The sequence below is a fragment of the Thrips palmi genome, unplaced genomic scaffold (genome assembly GCF_012932325.1).
Source record: "Thrips palmi isolate BJ-2018 unplaced genomic scaffold, TpBJ-2018v1 HiC_scaffold_17, whole genome shotgun sequence".
NCBI classification, from domain to species: Eukaryota; Metazoa; Arthropoda; class Insecta; order Thysanoptera; family Thripidae; genus Thrips; species Thrips palmi.
Window position 1 is genome coordinate 6,940,987 of NW_023144626.1, and position 19,511 is coordinate 6,960,497.

Here is a 19,511-nt window from a genome sequence, read left to right on the forward strand (position 1 = left end):
GGGGAGGGGGTGACTGGCGTGGTGGCGCGGGGCGCGTCGTAGGCGACGGGGCTGGCGTCGTCGTCGTCCGGCCAGAGGCGGTGAGCACGAGGCGCAGGGCGCACGTCCCGCACGTCCACGTCCCCGACGAGCATCCACGTTCAGCACGGTGTCGGCGTCGGCGTCCACGCGCGGCAACGCGGCGCTGCCAGGACAGGCGGTGGCGGGGCTTCGCCCTCCTGGACACGGTGCTGGAGGCCGCCGTTGAGGACAGCCAGTACAGCCCCCTGAAGCGCGCCAACATGGCGGGCGACGCGCAGGCGGACATCCCCGGTAAGGCTCGGCGTCCGCAGGCCGCACGTGCTCGCCTCGGCCGCGTTACACTGGATGATCCCTGTTTTTGGCGGCAGACACTGGGGCCGTGTTCACGTTCGGCCGCAGTCGCTTCGCCAACAACGCCGCCAGCCACTTCTTCATCCGGAACGACCCCGTCGTGGAGATGAGCTGCGGCGACGAGCACACCGCCGTCGTCTGCCGTGAGTACACCGGCTGCCGGGGATCGAGCCCGGGCAGGCCGTTCGATCCGCCATCCGCCCTCCTCGGCCACCACACTGCACGTTCGGCCGCTCGCACTGACCAACACCACCACGCCGCACGGCCCTCCACACCTCTGAAAAAGGCCCGCAGGAAGGCAATTAGTTTCACTTCTCGGCCGGAGTGACAGCTCGCCGATGATCTGCTACGCAAAAATGACGTCATCGGATTGCTTTCGAGGGGAAAGGCGGGAAAGGACTCGCGGTCGGCCTGATTTGAGCGCCACGCCACGCCGCGCCGCGCCTCGCCCCGCGCCTCGCCCCGCACTGGCACACAATTGTATCCATAGCAGCCGAGACGATGTTGATGGGGGAGTTGATGACGGCAAGGGGCAAGGGGTGCGCGCCTTCCGCGGCGTGTGTGGGCGGCCCGGGCGGCCCGGGGGGAGGCCGGCGTGGTGGGGTGAGGCCCGAGGCCCGAGGCCCGGCCTCCAGGACGGCGGAGCGCTGCGCGCCGTGACGTGCGTTCGGTGCGTAAGCCGTCGGCCCGTCGACGGCCCCCTCTGAAACCATCCACGGCGCCTCGCCTCCACCTCGCCGAGACGTCGCCCGAGTCCAACGAGCCAACCGGGAGTGTACGCTGACTGCCGTGACTGCAGCGTGCCAGATACGACGCTACACCTGTAATACAGGTGCTCGGGGTTTGGCTCTTTGGCTCGCAGTGTACGGGCTGGGCTGTCCGTGGGCGTCCAGTCCGACCCAGACCACAGTCGAATCGATACGAATCGTATCGGGCCTCGACCGCGGCGCGGGGCGCGGGGTGGGGCGGGGATGCACACATTTTGACGCGTCGTGGAGTGTTGGGCGTGCTGGGGGTCGGCGCCACATGCCTCCACCGTTCAAGTCCCGGCCGGGGTCGCGGCGGGCGGCCAAGGCGGAGGCGGCAGCGCAACGTGGCGAAACCTGGGGCGCGCGCGCGAGCCGCACGAAGGAGGGCGTCGTGCTTGTAGAGGGTAGACCGGGGTAGACGACGGCGCGTGTGGGTGGCGGGGCCAGGCGGGGCCAGGCGGGCCGCGCGGGCGGGCTCAGTGACCGGCAGGGAGGCTACCGCGCTGCCGCCGAAGGAAGAGGAAGAGGCCGCCCGGGCCCCGGGAGGAAGGAGGGGGCGGGGCGCGTACCCTCCCTCGGGTACATCGACCCCCTTCACCGTGAAGGCGGACGCCACGGCGGCGGCGTGGCCCAGCCGGCCCAGCGGCGCGCACTTTTACTCGAGCGCATTATGCATTCTGACTAATCCTTCCTGCTCGCCCACGCCGTGCTCGGTCTCGATGTCGGGGCCGGGGCCCAGCCGGCCGGTCGCGTGTGCAGCCCGCAGATGAATTCATTGCGTCGGCCTCCGGCACGGCCTTGGCGGGGTTGCTCAGGCCGCTCCGGGCGGGGTTGGCGACCTTGGCGCCCCTCGGCGGCCAGGTGCTGTGGTCGTGGCGACCGACCGCGGCCCCCAGTCCCCACATGCAGGCCGTATGCTTGAAGCGGCCGCTGTCGTGATTTTTGAACACGACTGTACACAACACAGCGGGGGCACTCTCTCGCGTCGCGTTTCCCCTCTCAACTCGAAAGCGGCTCCTGTACACAAGACGCAAAAACTATTTTGTAAAATTACGATATTTCCGAGTACAAAATAGAGCATTCTTGTTTTACGTTCTTGAAACCCTGCTCGCAGTCAGCACAGTAGTCACATTACCAGCGTGGTTTCAGGAAAAGCCGAAAGAAGGGAACGCGCGATTGTTATCAGGCGGACCGGGGCCCGGGGCGGGGCGTGGGGTGAAGTGTTGTCGGCGCATGTGGCCTTTCCCTGCTGCCCTGCCTCGCCGCTCTGTCTCTCTCGCACCCCTACGCGACGCCGCATGAGTGCGAGAGAGACAGAGCGACGTGGGCACTGCCGCGGACTGCGCAGCACTAGTAAGTACGGGTTGGTACGGGTGCAGATCCAGCGCTGAGCCCGGGGGCCACTCAGCTCGACGACCACTTCCTGCGAGCGAAACGCCTTCCTTGCCCGTCACGGCGGCCCCGCGAGGTTTCGCTGAGCGCACAGTGTAGCGAACATCGTGAACGTGGCGAGGCATGGAGCAAACACTGGGTGGGTGTCCGGCGATTGGTTGATTGGGAGCTGGCGTGCAGCGCGGCCTCCACGACGACCGTGGCGCGCTATCGGCCTATCGGGGGCTGTCCGCCACCGCGGCCCTTGTTCGCCGTCGCGGTGCACGTTTGCTCGGAGCACACAGCGTGCCACACAGTGTGCCACACACGCTGCCCCGCCGGCCACTCGCATGGTTTCGTGAAGGTTAAGGTCACGTCGCGGTGATCCAAGGAGCCCCGAAAGCGGGGCGAGCCCCCCGCTGCCCTGCACTCCCTATGCCCACTCCGCCAGCGCCTGGGTGATGACGAATCGGGGCCGGTCGAAAGCTCGGAAGGCGCCGCGGCTAATCCGCTTCTAATCGTCGGCAGCCAGCCGGACAGCCGGACAGGCCGAGGGCATTCACAAAACCGGACCGAGTGGTTTGGCGCTACCGTCGCCCATCGACCGCGGGGCGCGCCCCACTGACACGGCGACACGGCCGTACGACCACGACGACCGCAAATTTGGCGACCATTTGCCGGCCCGGTCGTATTGATCCCGAACGTGTCCGCCACACTGTGCTACTGCATCCCTCCCATTAGGGCCGGGAATATGTCATCAGGACGGCTCGGCTCGGCTTCGGCGAAACCGCGGACTGGCGGCGTCACGGCGCCACGCGCGGCCCGTAAGTGCGGGCCTTCCCCTGGAGGCCTTCCCCCGGAGGCCCGCCGCCAACGCCATGAACCCCATGAATCAGCCATTCTGGTGTAGAGCGCCCACGGCGAGGCGCATAGCGATCATCAAGCAAGGCAGGTTTCAGAAAGGTTCGGCGTAAAATTACTCTTTTCCGCGTCCAGACTTTTGGCCGCCGGCATCGGTCTTCCGGGCCACTGGCGGGAGGGGAGGGGAGGTTCACGACGTCGGAATCAACAGTGACGTGCTTTCCCTGCGCGTGCAATATGCACACCACACGTTGAGTGGGTCAGGCGATAATAGACCGTCGTTGTCGCTGTGTCACCGCCTATAGAATGATCGGCATGACCTGGATTCCTCGACCGGACTGCCGTGACGTGGTTCGAGAACTTCTCCAGGCGGTCCTTGACTCATTCATGCCTGTGCGCGTCTTTTCGGTTCCGGCTGTCCGGAAGTCCTCGACGCGAGGCTAAGGGGGTCGCTGCGGGTCGCGAGGCGTCGCGGTCAGCGGGAGGCCCCGCCAGGTGCTGTTGTTATGTAGGTCGCGTGCCCCCCCCCCTCTCCCTCTCCGTCTGACCGTCCGGCCGTCTTTGCGTCTGTCTTCCGTTTCAGTTTCCCCACCCCCTGTGCACTAATTACACCAACCCAATCAACTCCCCCCTCCCTCCCCCACCTTCCCGACTATTCCTTCATTCTTTTCACTGCCTCCAGCCGATGGCCGGCTCACGCGAAGGAGGCAGCCCGTTCCGGCCAGATTGAAAATCTGACATTTGTCTTCCTCGCTGCACTGTATGGAGCCTAACACGTGTCACACACACACACACACGCGCACACACACACACACACACACACACACACACACACACACGAGCGCCCTGTGCCGGTGCAGCACGCGCTGGCATGGCTATCCATAAATCAGAGTCGTGTGTCGTGAAGGGCTGCGGGTCGCTTATTTCGTCGCTCTGTCTCTCTCGCACTCGTGGGGTGCCCCCCTGGGGGTGCGAGAGAGACAGAGCAACGGGGCGCACCGTTCGGAATCGTCCTGCAGGGGGGAAGTGCACGGACGACGGACAAAGGCAAGTACGCCGTCGCCTTGCCGGGCCGCGGCGGTCAGCGCGGCCGCGGCAGTGGACGGGGCTGTCGCTGATGTGGGGGCGTAGCACTGTTGGGACGGACAGGCGGGGAAAGGCCGCCGTTTTTAATTCATCGCCCCGATGTTGGCCATCGTGCTCGCGCTCCGCGCCCCACTTGGCTGACACTGACCTGGACAACGGCCATGTGGGGCACGGCGGGCACGGCCAGCAGGGCCAGCACGGCCGGCAGGGCGTCACGGCGAGGTGGTGGCGGCGCGTTGAAACCGGGCCATCGAGCTGCGTTGCCGCCAGGCCGACCAGCACACTCATTCCGGGGGTTGTTTATTTCGTCACTCTGTCTTTCTCGGGACACCCCGATGAGTGCGAGAGAGACAGAGCGACGAAAAACGAGGAATGCCGTCGATGCGGTCGGTGGAACCGACAGGGAAGTGCCGGGACGTCCCGACCTAACCTGACCGACCGCCCCGCCGTGTCACGACGGATAGGGTACCACACCCTCTCCGGCCCCTCCCTGCTCGCGAGCCAACTAGCAAAGTCTTTGTTGACTCTCTATGCTTTCGCCCAAGTGCCCGGGCCGGGAGTGTAGTGTACACACTGATCGATAACTATAATGGGTGTTTTCTCGCCGACAACAAACAGAAAAAACATTTTTCGCTTCCTCGAAACCTTAACGCTCCCTCTTCCCCCTTTCTCCTTTCTGCAGTGTGCTCTGACGGATTGAGTGCCATTCGGTATCGGCGGCTGAATCGCCCAGTGTGCCACCCTGCCGCCCAGCAGACTGATTCCGAGAGTCGTTTCCGTCGTTCTGTCTCTCTCGCTCCTATATGGGACGCCCCATGAGTGCGAGAGAGACAGAGCGACGAAAACGACTCTCGGAATCAGTCTACTGCAGCGCTGATGGCCGCCCGGCCCGGCCGCGACTCATTATTCCTGATGGAAATAGAACGAGAGGGAGTCCGAAAGGAAAGGAAAGGAGAGTCCTTGGTTCCTTGGCGGCACTCCACGTTCCGTCTCTCTCGCCCCCTAACGGGCCGCCCTTTGAGTGCGAGAGAGAAAGAGCGACGAAAGCGTTCTTTCGGAATCAGTCTGCTGGAACGCTGGAACGCTACGCGCGTCATGGGGCGGGCGGGCGGGCGCCTGCGGCCCACACCGCGCGCTCCACAGCCGTGTCGGCGGGTTGCCTACCCTCGGCACGACGGGCGCTCGGCGCGAGGAACTCGCTGCTGGCCTTGTCAAGACGGCGGACGCGAACGGCGGGGCGGTGGCTGCATTGTGGTTCTAAACCGCCCTGGCCGTCGCCGTTCACCTGTTGTGGCGTTCCTGGGGCATTATCGGCGAGCGCCTTTGTCGCCGCCTGCAGAGCAGTGCAGAGCAGTGCAGCCGACTCCGAACGTCGTCGCTCTGTCTCTCTCGCGCTCATGGGGCGTCCCGCTCGGGTGCGAGAGAGACGGAGACGCCCGGCCGTCCAGGCCGCGGCGCCGCACGCCGTTTTGTCCGCCTTTAGGGCTTTGTCCGGCCGGGGCCCGGGCCTCTAGCCCGCCCCGGGCCAGCACGTCTGGTCGTCACGCACCTGCACTGCAAACCCCTCCCCCTCCCCGGTCAGGGCGTCTGCCCCTTTGAGGGTTCAGGGTTCAGCGGCCGGCACACGACAACTCTGGACACGTTTTGAGCTCCGGTCCTCTTGAAGGGCTGGAACCAGGCGCATGGTGGTGAAACGGCGTCGACAGACTCCAAGGGAAGTCCATTGTACCACCACCGTGAGCTTGGTTCGAGGCTTCGAGTCCCGGCCCCGCCTCTCTGTCCCTCTTTCTCTTCTCCTCGCTCATGTTGCCTTTTGTCTGTCCCAGAGAACGGCCGCGTGTTCGCCTTCGGGAGCAACACGTGGGGCCAGCTGGGCCTCGGCCACAAGAACACCGCCACCATGCCGAGCTGCGTTAAAAGTGAGTGGAGCCTCGCTCAGTTTCCCCGGCACCGAAAGTCGTTTTCGTCGCTGTCTCTCTAGCACTCATGGAGCGCACCGTTTGAGTGGCAGAGAGACAGAGCGACGGAAACGACTCTCGGAGTGGAAGCCTGGAAGCAAGCATGGGTGTGTTCGCAGGTCTCAAGCCGGAGAAGGCGACGCACGTGGCTTGCGGCAAGTCGCACACCATCGTCAGCACGCGTAAGTTGCAATGCAGTGTCGCACCGTGTTTCCCAGCGGGCGTCAGCCTCTTTCAACATCTTGTCCTGCCTTCTCTCTTAAAGATTCCGGAAAGGTGTTTTCCTTCGGGAGCAACATGGACTGCCAGCTCGGGCTGGGTGACACCGAGGAACGCGCCACCCCGACCGAGGTGGCGGGCATCTTCGCCGGCGAGGACGGCGTCCGGATGCTCGCGGCGGGGTGCCAACACTCGGCCGTGCTCACGGGTACGCTGTGAAACACTTGCCTAGCCTAACCAGCCCCGCACAAGGCACCGTGTGGAAAACGAAGTGTACCAGCTCATCGAATCTGTTTTCAGTGGACGGCGGCGTCTACGTGTGGGGTAGTAATTCGGACGGACAGCTCGGCCTCGGCGAATCGGTGACGGTCGTCGATACTCCAAAGCGCATCGACCTTCCGCACACAATAGCTTACATTAGTTGTGGGTACTATCACACAGCGCTAGTCACTGGTAAGCCATTCAATCTTTCTAAGCGAGTTTGTAAGCGCCTTTCGGAGTGGAATGCCCTGTTCTTATCAGTCTTTTGTTGCAGAGGAAGGACAGCTTCTCATGTGCGGCGAGGGAGAAAATGGCAAATTGGGCCTTTCTCGAGAGAATCGAAACGTCTTCGTACCAACTCCTGTCAATATCAATGTTCCCATCAGATCCGTGGCGTGTGGGGGGAACCACACCATCGCCGTTTCAAGTAAAGACTCCAAATTATTTTTCAAAACATTAAAAATATTTTATGCATATTTATGGATTAATGTTTTCCCCCTAGTGGACGGTGATGTTTATGGGTTTGGCTCCAACCTCAGTGGACAGTTAGGACTTGGCAGAGAAGTCTTGTCATTCTCAGTACCTGAATGCGTTGAAACTCTGCTTGGCAAGCATATCTGTGCAGCAGCTTGTGGGGAAATCCATACCGCATTTTTGACAGGTAAGTCATCAAAAATTTTTACACGTTATATTTTTTTTCTCATAAAATGTGTTTAATAAGTTCAATGAAAGAATAACAAAACAATTTTCTTTGATTTGCAGTTGAAGGTCATATGTATGCCTGCGGAGATGGTCGACATGGGAAACTCTGCATTGAAATAGAAAATGGAGATGAGGGTTCAGTACAGTGTACACCACAATCCGTCACTCGCTTTAGCCAGTACAGAGTAAAACAGGTACTCCCTTTAAAAAAAAAAAAAAAAAACAAAAACAATGCAAAACAAAAATTGACCAAATTATTTTTAAAAATTTTGTCTTGAAAGTAACATTTTGTCATCTATTTATTTAAGGTGGCTTGTGGAGGCTGTCATACAATGGTTCAAGCAGTCATGGAAGCAGACACTTCCAAAAATGACGCAAATGAACTGGTAAATGGAGACGTATCCTTAAGATTGAAAAAAGTGGACACAGGTGAAAGAGAGAAGACTCCTGCAATGCTGGTAAAAACCATTCCATTAACAGTGTCTCAGGAAAGAGCTGTGTTTTATTCACATTAATGTTATCAACCCATTTTTCTATGTCTTGTGTAGGACGGGTCAAGCAGAGTTCTCCCACCCCTACAAAATGCACCTGTCCTTAATGGACTCTCAGAGAAATCTCCAATAAATGGCTCTGATGATATGAATCCTGAGAATGATGATAAAAATGAAGCCTCAGCATTAGATAATAAAAATGAAGCCTCCTCTGCACTAAATGGAACTGCACCTGAGTTGCAGAATGGTGAAGCAGACCAACCCATTACAACAAATGGGCACAACACCCACTCTGAACAACACACTGACCTAAGCCCAGTCGAAAACGATTTGTCAGAACACAATGGCCAGTCCAACTCAATTGAGCTAGACAGCAGCAGTAACATTGTTAATGGTAATCATGAAAAAACGTCTAGTAAGTCTTAATGTCTTTAAGTACTAAACTTCTTGCTTTTGACACTATAAAGGGACTTTTATTTTTTATCTCAATGGGAATTTCAGGTGAAAGAAATTCTGTTGACAAACTAGATATAATTGAAGACAAAGATAATGTATACTCAAAGTTCAATCTCAGAGATGCTAGTGACTTGGCAAGTGAAACACAGAATGGAACCGGTGAGAGAGAAGAAGAAGCAGATGAGGTGGACACGCCCAGAACAATAAAGGCAGATGATGGGCAGGAATCAGTACAAAAGGTGGATGACAGACGATGTTCTGTTGATGTAACTCCAACTCTCACAGTTACTGGAACGGTTTGTTTTCTAACTTATCAAAATGAAGATTTTTAAGCAACTTACATTCAAAATTAATGTTTTGCCTGTTTTGTTGTCTTCCAAAGGATGGTGTTGATCTGGACTCTGAAGAGACAAACACCAATGCTGATGGAAATAGGACTGATAATAAACCAAATTTGATATCTTCCTTTGACAAAGGTCTGCATATGTTTCTTGATAATTGTTATTTGTAACTAACTTCATTGCCCTGAGAATGTAAGTGTTTATTTCTTGTTGGCTCAGGAGAGGGACGAATGGCGAAATTTTTAAATGCATTTCGACGCAAAAAGCTCTCCGAGGAAAATGTGTCTGTTAATGCTGCCTGGACTGATGTTGAGAGAAGTAAGTAAATCTGTATTTATATTCGCTGAACCTTCTGATATATTTGTGGACCTGTGCTGAATCCTGAAGCTTGTCTAAATAATTTTCCAACACGTTCAAGGAATATCCAGTGAAAATAACTTAAAAAATGGAAAAAACTCATCCCAGATTCAAATAAGATCTGGCCTGGTACATAAGGTAAGGGTCATGTTCAGTGATCCAAAAACTTTTGAGCTCCACAAACAATAGCTTATGAAGTGTTTTTGTCGTATGTTTCAGTCAAAGGCGTGTGTAATATTGTAGGTGCTTGGGTCCTGCATCCAATACTACTTTAACTGATATTTGTTATAGAATTTGCTTTATGGTGACAAAATATTAAGGGCAACAAAAATAAATTATTTCAAAAAACAAAATCAGTCTTTTAATTTGGAGTAAAATATGTCACATCATCAACATTTTAAAATATATAGTTTATAGATTGAACAATTAAACAATGTAACCAGAGTTCATATTGGCTCCATGAGAGGCAATGACTAGTAAGTCCAGGTAATACTGCCTTTTTAACCTTCATGATTCAAGTATATTACAGAGAAGGCATGCACCCTTTCAAATTCATAATTAACCAAAAGATGCATAAGCTAATCTTCAGTCGAAAAAATCACAGTCACAAATAATTTTGAAACCAAAACAAAAATCGGGATCTTTGAGGACAGCAGGAATGCTGGCTTGGTTTACAGAGCAACACCAGAACACAGAACAATTTCAAACAAAATATTGATAATGTATGTTACGTCTATTAGAGATTCCAGAAAATAACGCTAATTGTAAAGAATACCTCTTTAACTAGGCAGTAAGAACATAAATCTTCTCTCGGAAGTGAAAATAGTTGTTACCATTCAGGAGAAGAAACTTAAGATGTTTCCTGCGAGTTCGGGGTTCCTCTTGGGAGAAAGCAGCAGCCTGTCATTGCCACCATGAGCGCCACCCTGCAGATCACAGTTCACAGTTTTTAATTTATACTTTGTAAATGTAGCTTCCATAATTTGCACCAAATCATGGACAAAAACTTGAAAATTATTATTCAATGAAAAATGAGCTATCATATCACATCTACTGTTGTTCCCCTATCCACTAGAATAGTTAAAATATGGTGGAATACAGGGGGAATGACGAGCTGATAACACAATTTTCATTACACTTGATTTGACAGTGTTAGAGCAAGAGCACAATACACACATAAACTGCTTTAAAACAAAAACAAAATGGAAAAATAAAGAGAGATAGGAAGTAAGACAAAAAATACACTTGGAAGCTGAGGCTAGGTACGAGATTCATTACCCACAGTCCTAAAACCACAAAGGATAGCTTTTGCTAAACAACAAATTCTAGGAAAAATTATGACTTTTAGTCTGGATTAAACGTGGATAATGGAGCTGAACAGATTGCTCATACTAAATACTATTTCTACGCGTAAGTCGTGTTGTGACATATGTTGAACCAAGGTATCATACAATTACATAGGTATAGGATACAGGTATGATTTTACAATGTTCACAAATTTAGCGAACTGCCAATTTTTGAATTCAAGGTGAACTAGCTCTGCTCACTAGAAATAGTACATGCACATACATACAATGTACATGTACCCAAGTTTTAAACTAATACTAGAAAATGTATGTCATTCAACAAAACAGCCCTTTTAAATCCGCTAGGATGAATTTTCACAATCAAGTTTATATGTATCTGTCAAACTGAATTCCTTAACATTCTGTCTGGTAAAAAAAGAAGAAAAAAAAGAAAATAAGGGTTTAAAGGGGAAGTAAACAACTCTACTCTGTAAAACCAAAACAAAAAAAATCTCAATTAAACGCTTGTGAAAAGGAGTTCAGACAATGAGAAAGGAATTAGTATTGAGTGGTAACAAACATGCTACACAATCTAGCCTCACACGAAACAAGCGGTAGTTGGCTTGCTTCCAATAATTATAACTTCACTTTCTAGGATTCATGAATTAAGGCGCACGTCTGAATTCCGAATTAAGCCTGTTATAGCCACACTAATAATGAAGAAAAAAAAAGAAAACTTGCAAGAGAAGTGCAAAAAGCATTGAACTCAAGACACCTAAACACATAATGGAATGGAGGATGCTTTTAAGTATGGACAGCAGTATCCAGTCAAGCAGAAATCCAACCAATACTTAATGAAAAAAAAAAAAGAGGTGCCAGAAATAAAAACGTTATTCTATAATTAGCTTCAAACAGGACAGGATTGAACACAATCTCTGCTTACCTCCTGGCCGTTTGAAATCAAGTTAAAACAAAAAAAGAAATCTAGCTTTAGCAATGCATCACATTTTCAGCCACACACAGACACGCACACTGACACACAAAGAGCTCACCTTCTGTCTTGCACTCCGTCGCAATCGCACTCTTGCACACCCAAGGCATCCAAGGCAAGGCACCGCACACAGCACGCAGCTTCCAAACCAAGGCAGCAACTCGCTAGGCCTTTATCTTCATTTCAGCGAGTTTCAAAAGGGCATGTAAAGAATTGTGTTTCTGGGAAATGCAGGTGTAAATAATTAAGATATTTTGAGAAAAACACAACAAACTCTGTCCAAGAAAAGGTAAGACACGTGATATCATCAAGGAAGTTAGGTAAATCAAGAGAGTTTGAGTATTTTAGGAAGAAGAGGGAATGGAAAGATCCATTGGAAGTTGTTCAAAAACTTATGTGTCAAGAGTGTTGTAAGTGTTGGTTTGCCTGGCTGGCCTGCGGCTCATACCTGTGACAGGCTGCATTATTGAATCAACCGCTTGGTCAGATAAATAATGAGCTATGGACTACAAACCCCAAAATGTTTCGATAACTTTACTGACCTTCATGTTTGTTTAATTCTCTTGAAACATGGGTTCACCACTCTATTTTTCTCCCCCCACTACAATTATGTCCAATAATGCAGCCTGCACACCTTTCACACTCGGCAAACAGTCAGATGAGTATAATCTCACTTGGTTTCACTTGCAAATTCTACTCAGGCACACAATCACATAGCATTCACTCTCAAGAATGACCTGCCAAGAAGCTAGAGGTACGCACGCTAAAAGGACAAACTGCATTTAAGTAAAGGTAACAAGGCTATAAGAAAAATTATAGCTGCAATGAAACTGTTGGAATACATTTTGAAACCTTAAAAAGCAAAACAAAATTTGCTGTACCAAATTCTAGAATGTGCAAATAAGTCCCAAGCACAGAAGTGAAATATAAGGTTCCATTCCTATCTGACAAGAACAACAATTAAAACTTGTTTTATGCTTTTATTTTCTTTATATGAACACACATAAACCATCAGAACAGTTAAAAATGAAAAAAAAAGTAAAAAAATGAAATTACTATGTCCAGTACATGCTCACTAAACTTAATTTTTAATAATTAAATTTCATAGTTCCCATTTGTACTGTTTGATGGTTTTCATTCCACACCAAAAACAAAATAATTGACACACACTTCTCAGACTGTAACAGAACACTCACACCAAGCACACGGAAGGAAGAAATTCAATTCTCGCACATCTCAGGCACACTGAATAGTTATGGTACCAAAAGGAGCAACACGCACAACACCACAAAACACTTTTCCCAATCCACCTCTAGGACGAAATGTGGGAATTTGTCAATGAATGAAAACAATTCAACATGAAAGTCTATACACACTCACACACACTCGCACACAAAGAAAAACAAAATTGAAAACTATGAGAAGCTCCTATTGGTACCACAACTTTAATTGGTCAACAGGGCTTTCACAACTTGCTCCCAATAAGTTACACGGCACTCTGAATTTCTTTCCATCCGTAATATAGTAATATTCATAGTAACAAAGCTCAACAATATGCACACTTCCTGATTTGTTGACATGCCAGGACAGACATGGGCAGGGCATACAAGTTCTCTTTAACACATACACACATTATCTCACTAATGAGGAAGTGATAATTCATTTCTATACAATAATAATAAGACTTTGAACCAGATCATACTGTAAGCAATGAAAAATAAACTTTGACTGAAAACTAACAAATTTATCGCTTGAAGGGTCATAATACATGATTTAGATCCCTACACAAACAAAAGAAGAAATCATACAGTGTTACGAAGCACGATGCTTTAAGAAAGCAACGAAATTGAAGAACCACACAATACTGCTGCAGGCAAAGAACGACAACGCATATGACTCAGAAATAGAAGCTCTACTATGTTTACTTCTTTGTGAAGTCGCTCCACCCCACCCATGCACACACATTTAACAATTAATAGCTTGCAAATTGCCCGTCTGGCAACTAATCTGTTTGAGCCTACAGATCGATATATGTACATAGTATATTCTCAAAAACTCCACGACAGCAAGGAGTCTAAGAAAGAAAAATAATAAAACAAAGAACAACACAATTTCTAAGAGAAACGCACTTGACTTTTCTTTTACATGTACACCTCAGTTCTTGCTGGGCACCACACGATCGCAGTGGAGGGGCCCGAGGGTGGACCCGGGGAGGGGCCCGAGCCCGAGGCGTGGCCCGAGGCGGGGCCCATGGGGATGGGGTGGCCCTGGTGGCCCGGGGCGGAGCCAACACCTGTGCCCAGCTGCACGCACACACCTGGACCTGGACCCCACCATGGAGCCCAGGCTTGCTCTCACACGTCGTATTTTAGGTAATTCTGTTGTTTACTCTCCCATTGGGTCCTCGAACCTTGAGGTTGAGGTCCGTTCGTTCCCGGGCCCCCGCCACCCTGACCCGCGTCCCCTGCCCCTCCCCCGCCCCCGCCCCCTTGACTCATCCAGCTGAGAAACCCCCCACCAGCTGCCCCTGCCCCCGCGGGGGGAGCCCCTGCCTGTTGGGGCCCGCCAGGCGGACCGCCCCCAAACCCCGCCCCGCCCTGGTTGGGCCCCACAAACCCCTGCTGCCCCTGGTCCCCCGCCGGCTGCCCCTGGTTGCCCTGGAGGGAGCCAATGAGACCCCAGCCAGCCTGGTTGAGCGCGGCGGCCATCAGAGCGGTGTTCATGGGCATGGCGCCGAGGTTCAGCGCCGCCCCCATGCCTAAAGGGTTGTTCATGTTCTGACCCTGCCCCTGGCCGCCCCCAGGGCCGCCCCCCTGGCCGCCGATGCCCAGCGCCTGCAGGTTGGGCATGTCGATGGAGCCCCTGTTGTGGCCGCCCTGGTTCCAGCCGCCAGGACCCATGTTGCCCCCGCCGTGGCCGTGGCCATGACCGTGGCCGTGGTGGTGCTGCTGGTAGTGGTTCCCTCCCATTGGCCGGCCCATGTTGTGGTCGCGACCGCCGCCGCCGCCTCTGCTGCCACCGTACGACCGGCCGCCGTTGAGTTCGCTCTTGGGTGCAGCCTCGGACACGTGGACAGAGATGCCCTTTATGATGTGGTCCTCGCCGCACAGGCCCATGGCGATCTCGGGGTCGAGGAACGTGACAAAGGCAAACGCCCGGAACGGCTTGGGGATGAAAACATCCGTCACCTCACCAAACTTGGAGAAATACTCACGCAAGTCATCTTGCTGGAGGTCCTCTGTGCAACGGCCCACAAACACTTTGCATGGCACCTGCATCATCTGGCCGTCCTGGAAAAATGACAACAAAACCACCACGTCAAGCTCTACGGTCTACATCATCAATGCTGATGGGGCTCATGCATTGTACCATTATGAGAAAGTTTGAACAACTACTTAACCACTTCAAATAAAGAGAGAAAAAAACAAAGAAACGATAAAAATCTGAACATTGAAAGGTGCTGGACCTACAAATGTCCTAGCTTTGGGTGCAAACAATATTCCCCAATGCCAACACTGTACCAGGTAAAGATACAAATGTTCAGTCTACTTGGAAAAATAACATGCAATGGAAAATGCCTTCATGCAATCATAGGCATCTTCCAGTCACTCAACCCGGTAACAAATATGCTAAAAGTGAAGCTTATGTGAGTTTTATAAACTTTTAATGTAGACCATGAAGGATGGTGATAGAAATATTCCACATCTATAGTCAAAGTTCACCTTGAGAAAAGAGGAGCTTTGTAGATAATGTAAGAAGAAACAATTTGAAGCATAAAGACATAGGAATTTCAAACATATATGTGGATGATAATTTTACAATTAAGTAACTAGAAGAAGTAAAAATAAACAAAAAACCAGCATCCTTAACAAGCAAACTTGTGTAATCTTAAACCGACTATGCCCCACATCCTGTGTTTTTTAGTTGAGAAATTGAGTGACCAAATGAAATGATTAATGATGATAATGTGAAATCAACACACATCACTTAGGCAAAGACACTATCTTGGTTTCACAAATCCCAACAAGAAACAAAATATTTAAAACATTTCCTTTCCAGGTTTATTTATTTCAGACCCCTTCCATTTTTTTTTTAGCAGATTCTTAGCTGCTAACCTTGATTATACAAATAAAAGAAACTCACAGCAATTGTGCTTAGTCACTGGAATAAGCAATTCAACAATAAACATACACACTGCAATCATATTTTGGGGGTGCATAACCTAAGAACTAAAACATAAACAACATCCAGTAGAGTGTAGCACCACATATGCAACAATCATTCTCTGCACTAGAGCACTCCTTACATCCAAGGCATAAAGGCACATCTTCATTCTTTTGAATATTGTCAGTAACGTGACTGGATTACTGGAATTGAATCTGTCACAGATCTTCCTGGTGGGTAATAATATGTTCTGTCCAAAGGTGAACGAGAGCGAGATCTATCTTTGAAAGTTGCAACACTTTTCCTGAAATATTTTGGACAAACAGGAGGTGGTGAAGCACGCTCATGGCGGCTTGAACCAAGACTTGAGCTCTTACTCCTGTGATGTGAGCTTCTGTGTCTTTGACCATCACGGTCAGAATAGCGATCTGGAGATTGGTGCCGATTATAATGATAGGAGTCATAAACATCCCGAGGTGGATTATATTGTCTACTAGAGTAATATGGAGAATACGGAGACGGAGATCGACCATGGTTCACAGCATCATAGTGGGAGTATGCAGACACGTTGTAAGGCTTATCATAAACTTGAAGAGAATCCTCTCGGGTCATTGATCTTTCATAAGATGGTTTGTTATAATACGGATCTACAGGTCCATCGTAACTCGAGGATGGTCGATAATTGCCAACAGAGCTGTAGCGAGTCACTGAAGTGAAGTTGGTTGATGGAGCTTGCATGGCCCAGTCTCTATCAGAATCAGACTTAAAGGCCCCAGGACGCTGACCGCCATCAGTGGCCTGCAAAGAAACATCGACCCCACCATCAGTGAGGCCCACACTAGCGCTCCTCTTGCTTGTAATAGCATCAAGAATTATGACACCGCACACAAACAGAATAAATACACCATACCAAGCCAAGTACCATACAGTAGCATCCAACACACACATACAGTACTCCCGCACATACATACATTCAAAGTACAATCAATAAACTTACATTTCTTAATATGTTCCTGATTAGAAGCTCGCACGCACTTGATGCATCAGTCCCTCTCTCTCACACGCTCTGCCTCGCTCACACACACAAGCACACCCATTCTCACATGCAGAAGTCATTCCATCACACCTCTTTCAATCACTTGCATACAGAAACAATAAGGTTATAAGGTTTCGATCAAAAAATTATGTTCAATGAGAGGAATGAGAAATAAGTTTAGAAAAGCTTGACTGCACTTGTCAATGTATTTCTCAGCTTCAGCCGAAAGGAAACAATATCCTCTGCAGGCCAAGAAAACTCACCAAATTGCAAATTCATTCTTGTACCACACCCACTAGAAATAAAACTGTGTCCAAGTTTGGGGTCTTAAATACTTCTCGAGCTGGGTTAATGAAGTGCAAGCTAAATGAGGTATTTAACTAATCTTAAGAAAAATAGCTTATGGTGTTTTCACCCAACAAGGAAAAGGGGCAGCATATTCAAAGCCTCATGTTGAATGAATGAAGACCATGAAGTCCACATACAGCTCAGCTGACTCATTGACATGACCCATGCCTCTTGTCCATACCAAACATAATATATAATAACAATTCCTCGCAGTACAAATTTGGTCTTCAAACACTCAATCACACACACTGGAGACACAAAAACCACACCCTACCAACAGAATAAGAAGAAAACGGAGGTGGGGATTATACTCTTCTCAACACACTTTATCTAGAATCTAATAAAAATTGACTGCCCCTTCTAGAACTCAACGTAAAATAAACATGGAATGTAAGAATTGCTCACCATTCACACAAGCTTCACACAAACATCAGCCACAACAACCACATAGATATCACGTCATTTTGATAAGCCAGCATATTGGCTTTTCTTCATTGATGATGTGGCAAGTGTTGCCCATGGGCGTCACACAAACAGTCACACTCAAAGCAACTATCAAACTTCTCACCAAATATCAGCATGCAAATCACACATCGGCACTCAAATACTCAGCCCCATAAAATCAAATTATAAAACTAAAAGATAAATAAAACATAATTTTCACTATTTGAAACTTAAACAATCTCGTGACAAGAATAAAACAATCTTAATACTGAAGACAAGAATTTCAGAGGGAAATTAAGCACAGTTTAATTATTTCAATCTTTAAAGATCTGTCTTTGAAAAATATATGGCAATGCATGATCAAAATGATGGCTTATATTATTTGAGTACCAAAATTGGTAAAACAGAATAAAGAATGTGAAAAATAAAAGTAAAGGCAAGCTGGAAACCATCACCTATGAGACAGAAATGGAAACCTATCTAGATGATCAATTATAATAAATCCTTCCTTTAAACTATAACAAACAAAAAATATACTAAATAGAATTTTAAGGTCCGAGATTTCCCAAAAAATGAATGAACCCACAACATGTCTGAGAGCAGTGCAATGAAATGCACTAGAATGGATTCAATCAGAATAAAGGCGATTTGATATTGATGCAGGACATACCTTTGAGTTGGGAACCTTCACATCACACCATCTTCCGTCAATCATGTGCCTCTGAGCAAGAACTCGGATCTGGGCATCATAGCTTCCAAATCGAATAAATCCAAAACCTTTCGACTGTCCAGTCTTGGGATCTTTCTTAACCTAAAGCGAACATTATTGTTGTCAGTCAATATTGGACAATAATGGCATTCTTGGAGTGTGTGAGTGTGGCATACACTTACCTGAGCCATTAAAACTTCTCCAAATGATTCAAAATATTCACGTAGTTGCTGCTCAGAAGTTTTCCACGGTAGTCCCAAAACAATCAAATCAGAACACTTCATTTTGGTTTCCATTCGTTTTGTCTTTGGTGTAGAATTTTCCAAATGGTCATCAGACTTCCTCTTGTTTTCTGTAACAAGATGACAAAAGAAATAGTAATTTTACCAATTGATCAAAACAAATTGTCAGGAAATACAGAGAGGAAACACAAGAGGATCTGCTAGAAATTTTAAAACCGAATATTAAGTTCAAAACTGGTTCAAAACGCTATTTTAACAATCAAACAACAATATTTCGAGCATCAGGGAAAATAAGAGGTCCCAAAATAATACAAGCCACTAGAGGTGAAGTTCGCAGGTTGACAGTGTAAAAGGAGTACCTGCAGGAATCGGACAAAACCGCACAGCGCTTTCAGCGTCTACAATGATTGCAGGCAGACGAGGGCACAAAATAAATACAACAAAACTGGGAAAGGCCGAAGGCGGCCGAGAGTACATTTAATAGGCCTAACCCTGCGGCGGCCATTGCTAGAGAGTCGCCGCATGAACCCTAGGGAAAGGAACGAACTACGAGGTGTATATCGGTCAACTTACCCTTGGGGAAGACACAAAAGTAAACATTGTTCCCCCAGTTGCCATCGGGAGCGTGTAACCGGCCATCTACGAGGCGAACTCCTCGCATACGCGACTCGGGATTGCGGTACTTCAATCCACAAGTCCCTGGAAACTGGGCCGCCAATGTCGTCAGAAGCAGGGTACCGTCCTCTTCGGTGGGTAGCTCTATGGGTTCTTCATTTTCGTCTTCCGCCACTTGCAAATACGAACTCATGTTTTGTTTTCTCCGTCACCAGACGCTCTTTATTTACACTTATTTTATCCCTAGCCACAGACGAAAGATGGAGACTTCGCACAAACAACGAAGCCCACTTGGGGACGGAAAAGGAAGTGCACTCGCATGGAATCATGGGTATTGATTTCCATTCTTTTTGTTTTTCTTGTTGTGAAGTCGAAACGTCAAAACCATGGTAAAAATTGATCTGTAATGAGTGTCTTCGTACTTCGTGATTAGAAAGAATATAGTGGTTTCC

General features: G+C 49.3%; 2 protein-coding genes across 5 annotated transcripts; one reads left to right on the forward strand and one right to left on the reverse strand.

Annotated features, from left to right (window-relative positions):
* Positions 1 to 173: 173 nt before the first annotated feature.
* LOC117643769 (X-linked retinitis pigmentosa GTPase regulator-like) lies at positions 174 to 9,577 on the forward strand. Of its 3 annotated transcripts, none has more exons than XM_034382843.1 (16): positions 174 to 312; positions 390 to 515; positions 6,266 to 6,358; positions 6,517 to 6,579; positions 6,663 to 6,824; positions 6,917 to 7,069; positions 7,152 to 7,304; positions 7,380 to 7,538; positions 7,640 to 7,773; positions 7,888 to 8,037; positions 8,128 to 8,485; positions 8,572 to 8,822; positions 8,909 to 9,002; positions 9,087 to 9,185; positions 9,286 to 9,362; positions 9,444 to 9,577. In XM_034382843.1, the coding sequence occupies exons 1-16, from the start codon at positions 282 to 284 to the stop codon at positions 9,465 to 9,467; spliced, it is 2,127 nt and encodes a 708-aa protein (XP_034238734.1). In that variant the 5' UTR covers positions 174 to 281; the 3' UTR covers positions 9,468 to 9,577. The 3 variants fall into 3 exon arrangements, with proteins under 3 accessions (XP_034238734.1, XP_034238735.1, XP_034238736.1); XM_034382844.1 differs by having other exon boundaries at positions 8,128 to 8,464; XM_034382845.1 differs by lacking the exon at positions 390 to 515 and having other exon boundaries at positions 187 to 312.
* Positions 9,578 to 12,461: 2,884 nt separating this feature from the next.
* Positions 12,462 to 19,384, reverse strand: LOC117643772 (TAR DNA-binding protein 43-like). Of its 2 annotated transcripts, none has more exons than XM_034382849.1 (4): positions 19,018 to 19,384; positions 18,385 to 18,554; positions 18,164 to 18,304; positions 12,462 to 14,791 (listed from the first exon to the last, which is right to left on the reverse strand). In XM_034382849.1, exons 1-4 carry the CDS (start codon positions 19,250 to 19,252, stop codon positions 13,856 to 13,858), a joined length of 1,482 nt encoding a protein of 493 aa, XP_034238740.1. In that variant the 5' UTR covers positions 19,253 to 19,384; the 3' UTR covers positions 12,462 to 13,855. The 2 variants fall into 2 exon arrangements, with proteins under 2 accessions (XP_034238740.1, XP_034238741.1); XM_034382850.1 differs by lacking the exon at positions 12,462 to 14,791 and adding an exon at positions 15,149 to 16,463.
* Positions 19,385 to 19,511: the final 127 nt, after the last annotated feature.